The sequence below is a fragment of the Macaca mulatta genome, chromosome 3 (assembly GCF_049350105.2).
Source record: "Macaca mulatta isolate MMU2019108-1 chromosome 3, T2T-MMU8v2.0, whole genome shotgun sequence".
Taxonomy (NCBI): Eukaryota; Metazoa; Chordata; class Mammalia; order Primates; family Cercopithecidae; genus Macaca; species Macaca mulatta.
Window position 1 is genome coordinate 59,196,630 of NC_133408.1, and position 6,000 is coordinate 59,202,629.

General features: G+C 50.4%; 1 protein-coding gene across 1 annotated transcript in view; it reads right to left on the reverse strand.

The window, feature by feature from the left end:
• Positions 1-5,170, reverse strand: part of VKORC1L1 (vitamin K epoxide reductase complex subunit 1 like 1) — a 78,493-nt gene extending 73,323 nt beyond the window's left edge. The window contains 1 exon segment of the mRNA NM_001266931.2: positions 4,970-5,170. Within this exon segment, the coding sequence (NP_001253860.1) occupies positions 4,970-5,163 (194 nt within the window). The 5' untranslated portion in view covers positions 5,164-5,170.
• Positions 5,171-6,000: the final 830 nt, after the last annotated feature.

A 6,000-nucleotide genomic window follows, 5' to 3' on the forward strand; every position in this document is an offset into this window, starting at 1 on the left:
AATACTTCTAGGTTCTTTTAAGACAGAGTTTCCCTCTCGTTGCCCAGGCTGGAGGGCAGTGGCACGATCTCGGCTTACTGCTACCTCCGCCTCCCAGGTTCAAGCAATTCTCCTGCCTCAGTCTCCCGAGTAGCTGGAATTACAGGTGCCCACCACCATGCCCGGCTAATTTTTCATATTTTTAGGAGAGGGGGGGTTTTGCCATGTGGGCCAGGTTGGTCTCGAACTCCTGAACTCAGGTGATCCACCCACCTCAGCCTCCCAAAGTCATGGGATTACAGGCGTGAACCACCATGCCCAGCCCTGGGTTATATTATAATTATAAAAGTTTTATTATCTCAATGGGGTAGTAAATAGATGGTACTTTTTTTTTAAGATATGGTAGAGGTAGTAATCCAACATTTTGTAAAACAAGGCAACTTTTTTGTGGACTTGATTTTCAAATGCAGTGGATCCTTGAAGAACATGGGTTTAAGCTGTGTGGGCCCACTTATATGTGCATCTTTTTCAACCAAATGCAGACTGAAACCTGCATTTATGGAGGCCCAACATTTCACATTCAGGTTCTGCAGGGCCCACAGTGGGGACTTGAGTATGCCAAGATTTCAGTAGGAACAGGGGTCCTGGAACCAATCCCCTATGGTATACGTCATACCATATGTATGTACATGTATAGGACATATACATATACCAGAGGACAGCCGGACTATTTTTACAGTTTTAAGAAACATAGATTTGTCAAGCCCATTAACCTTTCCAGATTATTTGTACTATTCTTACAAAGAAACCCTTCTTAGAGGAGGTCTAATATATAGAAAATACCTACATAGAATATTCTGCATATTAGGGCCGGGCGCAGTGGCTGATGCCTATAATCTCAGCACTTTGGGAGGCTGAGGCGGGCAGATCACCTGAGGTCAGGAATTCAAGACCAGCCTGGTCAACATGGCGAGATCCCGTCTCTACCAAAAATACAAAAATTAGCTGGGCATGGTGGTGGGCGCTTGTAATCCCAGCTACTTGGGAGGCTGAGGCAGGAAAATTGCTTGAACCCGGGAGGTGGAGGTTGCAGTGAGCTGAGATCACGCCACTGCACTCCAGCCTGGGTGACAGAGCGAGACTCCATCTCAAAATAAAAAATAAAGGCCGGGCGCGGTGGCTCAAGCCTGTAATCCCAGCACTTTGGGAGGCCGAGACGGGCGGATCACGAGGTCAGGAGATCGAGACCATCCTGGCTAACACGGTGAAACCCCGTCTCTACTAAAAACACAAAAAACTAGCCGGGCGAGGTGGCGGGTGCCTGTAGTCCCAGCTACTCCGGAGGCTGAGGCAGGAGAATGGCCTAAACCCGGGAGGCGGAGCTTGCAGTGAGCTGAGATCTGGCCACTGCACTCCAGCCCGGGCTACAGAGCAAGACTCCGTCTCAAAAAATAAATAAATAAATAAAAATAAAAATAAAAAATAAAATATTCTGCATATTAGTTTCTCTTGCACAACTTCAAAATTCTTTTAAATGAACACGTCTTTATACTATGCCATGAAGTCAGCAATAAACTACATTAAAACAATGTTTAGGCCGGGCGCGGTGGCTCAAGCCTGTAATCCCAGCACTTTGGGAGGCCGAGACGGGCGGATCACGAGGTCAGGAGATCGAGACCATCCTGGCTGACACGGTGAAACCCCGTCTCTACTAAAAAAAAAATACAAAAACTTAGCCGGGCGAGGTGGCGGGCGCCTGTAGTCCCAGCTACTCGGGAGGCTGAGGCAGGAGAATGGCGTAAACCCGGGAGGCGGAGCTTGCAGTGAGCTGAGATCCGGCCAGTGCACTCCAGCCTGGGCGACAGAGCAAGACTCCATCTCAAAAAAAAAAAACAAAAAACAAAAAAACAACAATGTTTAAACATATGAGTATGTACAAGAAACTAAAGGCATTTATCATCAAACACTGAAAAAAAAAGAACATCTCCAATCAATGGTAACAGCTATAACTGAGGACAGGCTTTATTTCAGGAACATACATGTATCACTTTTCATCATAACACTAACCTGGCAAAGTAGGTTTTTTTGTTTATTTTTTCTTTTTTTGAGACAGAGTCTCTCTCTACCACCCACGGTGGAGTGCAGTGGCACCATCATGGCTCACTGCGGACCTCAGCCTCTCTCTCTCAGGCTCAAGTGATCCTCACACTTCAGCCTCCCAAGAAGCTGGAAATACAGGCATGTGCCACCATGCCCGGTTAATGTTTGTATTTTTCGTAAAGACTGGGTTTCACCCTGTTGCCCAGACTGGTATGAAACTCCTGAGCTCAACAGATCTGCCAGGTGTCAGCCTCCCAAAGTGCTGGGATTACAGGTGTGAGCCACTGCACCCGGCCCTAAGTAGGTGTTAAAATCCCTATTTAACATAAGAAACTGAAGCACCATGAAGACTAAGTCACAAGTCTAAGAACTGGGAGAGGTGGAAGCCCACCCAGATCCCTTAGATTTGAGCTCAGTGTACCAAACCAAGGGAGCAGAGAGTGCTAACTTAATGTTAGCTGGCAGGCAGATGCAGGTTTGCAGCAGTTTTCACCGATTTATGGGAAAATGGGAAAAAGTAAGGACACGAAAGTACAGACGAGGTTTCACCATGTTGGCCAGGCTGGTCTAGAACTCCTGACCTCATGATCCACCCGCCTCGGCCTCCCAAAGTGCTGGGATTACAGGTGTGACCCACCATGCCTCAGCCTTCCACAGTGCTGGCTTCCCAAAGTGCTGGGATTACAGGCATGAGCCACTGCACCCAGCCAAGAAAAGTCAATTTTAAGCACTTAAGCAGGCCAGGCGCGGTGGCTCACGCTTGATTCCCAGCACTTTGGGAGGCAGAGGCGGGTTGGATTACCTGAGGTCAGGAGTTCGAGACCAGCCTGGCCAATATGGTGAAACCCCATCTCTACTAAAAATACAAAAATTAGCCGGGCATGAAGGCAGGTGTCTCTAATCCCAGCTACTCAGGAGGCTGAGGCAGGAGAATCACTTGAACCTGGGATGCGGAGGTTGCAGTGAGCCGAGATCATGCCATTGCACTCCAGTCTGGGCGACAAGAACAAGACTCCGTCTCAAAAAAAAAAAAAAAAAAAAAGGAACTTAAGCATACAGTAAGTACTCTTTCCATGCTCCAATGTTAAAAGGTCCATTTATTACAGACTACTTGTTTCGAAAACAAATCTAAAATTGGTAATAATTCTGCTTAAATTCCATATTAAACTAGGATCAAAAGTTATTTTTAGTTCTTGTTTCTTAAATACTTGAAATGTGCTGCTGCATAATGTTTTCCTTAAATATTTATTCATTCAACTAACTTTGGGTGGAAGGTACTTGTAAGTTTAAAAGTCCTTTCTGAAAGTGGAAATAACATAACAATGTTTGCATAAAAGACACTCAGTGGTTTTCAAAGGGTATCTGGGAGTCTAATCAGCCTATTAACTTTGTTCTGAATAACCAACAACAAATGTGAGCTTTTTGTCACATCTACGTATCTTCCCCTGTAAACTGATACCTACATTTGAAATGCATTTTTAAAATGTTTCATTTGGCCCTATGATAATTATTTCTCCTCTAAAAAGCAACAGGATTTTGGTTTAAGAGCAAATGAGACAGAGTATCTGGTCCATGAAAAAGGCTAAGTGGAAAGATCAGCTCCCTGAATTTTGTAATCAATAACAAGACAAACTCCAATGCTACCTTGTTCATATAATTAACAATATGTGAGTTGAAATAAACTAGTGAGCTACACATTTCTGATACATACCAATTTACCAATCAAAAGGAGAGGAAGAAATCGCTCAAATGTGACTACTGTTAACAAACATCTAAATATCAGACATATTCTCTATTAAAATCGTAACCTATACATTTTGAAATCATTCCTTCGACTTATTTTTTTAATCGCCCCATTTAAAAAAACAACAACAAAAAAAACAGCAGCCACTTTTGAAATGTAAATTCCCCCTTTTTCAAAGTAACTTGCCTAGGAAAATTTAATGCATTAAAATAAAACGTAACAGACAAACCAATTACAACATTTAAAAAAAAAAAAACTAAAATGATTAGTAACACAAACCAATCGCTCCAGTTTAGCAAAGGGTGTGTTTTTAATCTGTTGTGGGTATCCTATTATACTAATAGGCAACAACGTTTAAAAGTCGTCCCAATGCCTAAAACACCACCATACACATAACATACTTGCCCTTTACTCCAATGAAGCTTGAACTAGACCCAAACTCAGACCATTTTCCCCTCCTGGCACACTGAAATATACGAGGGAGAATCCAAGAAATCAGATATGTTAAGTGCTGGTATCTTCTTCCAGAGTAGGGCCAAATTCGTGTTTGCCAGCAAATGTCACCGTCCCAATAAGTCTGCAAATTCTCACTAGCGCTGGAGTACAAAGAGGCCTGACCACGGAAACACCTGTCCTAGCACCAGGAAGACAGTGGGAAACGCAACCCCCCTGTCTCCGCGCCGGCCCCAAAGCCTCGGCTGCAGCGATCGGGGGAACAAGAGGTGGCCGCTGGTCTTGCGGGTGCGGCGGACAGGGTCCCACATCCCCGGCCCGCCTCCCGAGAACCAGGAAACCTGTCAAGCCGGCCTGGACCCACCCTCCGCAGCCCCCTCGCGCTCCTGCCCAGCCCGGCCCCAGCCCGCCCGACCGCTCCGCGTCCGCCCCGGCCTCCCGGCTGCACTCTGCCACCTCATCCCTCCCGGCTGCCTCGCGGCCCCGCCACCTCCTCCCCGCGGCCTTGGCTGAGGCCGCCCCCCGGGCAGGAGCGCCCTGCAGCCGCCCCTCGCCCGGCCCCGACCCCGTCCGTCCCCTCAAGGCCCGGTCCCCGCCGCCCCCAGGCCTGAGCTCCCGCCGCGCGCTCCCCACCCCCAGACTCCGCCCTCGCCCCGCTCAGCCGCTCCCGGCCCACTCCCCCAAGCCGGTTACCTGGAGGCAAGGGCGGCGGAGCACTTCACCCAGGGCCCCAGGTCGCAGAGGGCCCGGTGCTCGGGGTCCCGCTCCTTCTCCCGCTCCACGTGGTAGGCGTAGATGGAGAGCAGAATCCCGGCAGCGCACACTGCATACCGGGCCACCCGCTCCCACCGCGGCACTGACACTCTCAGCAGGACGGGCGCCGCCATCTTCCCCCCGCCGCCGCCGCCGCCACCTCCTCCCTCCGCCTCCACCTCAGCCGCCGCCGCCCGTCGGGGCCCGACCCAGCCGCCGCCGCTGCCGCCACCGCCTCCGCCGCCGCCGCCACCACCGCCGCCGCCGCCGCGCCCCATTGGCTCGGTCGCCTGCTCCGGGCCCCGCCCCCACAGGAGCGCGGCCCAACCGCCCCGAAAGGAGTGAGGCGGACGGGGCGGGGAAGGCGCGCGCGGGCGTGGAGGGAGGGGGTGGAGTGCGCAACCGCCGGGGAGGCCGGATCGGCCGGCGGAGGCTGAGGCGGCGCGGCGCGGGGCGGCGGGCGCGAGGGGTGGAGCCCGGGGCAGAGAGGGGCGGGGCAGGGGAGGAGAGGGGCGGGGTAGGGGAGGGGCGGGGCTGAGCGGGTCCGCGAGGGAGGGGCTTAGAGGAGCAGTGTAAGGAGCACATTGCAAGGATGCCACTGTGGGTGACTGGGCGAGCCGTGGGCCCCTCCTGAGGATGGCAATCAATTGCCATCCTTTTCTCCTTTTTCGTCGTTATCACTTGATATTTCTGACCCAATCTAAATCAACCCTGGCCAATGCTTGGAGCTCCAGAGCCACACTCCTATGAGCTAATCTTCCCACCACCACCTCTGTGGGACTCTGTGTTCGACCTGTACAAAACTTTTTTTTTAATGTGCAAAGCTATGTTTTAAATTTAAAAACTATTTTTTAAAAAATGATTTATGGACCGGGTACATTGGCTAACACCCGTAATCCCAGCACTTTGAGAGGCCGAGGCAGGTGGATCACCTGAGGTCAGGAGTTCGAGACCAGCCTGGCCTACATGGT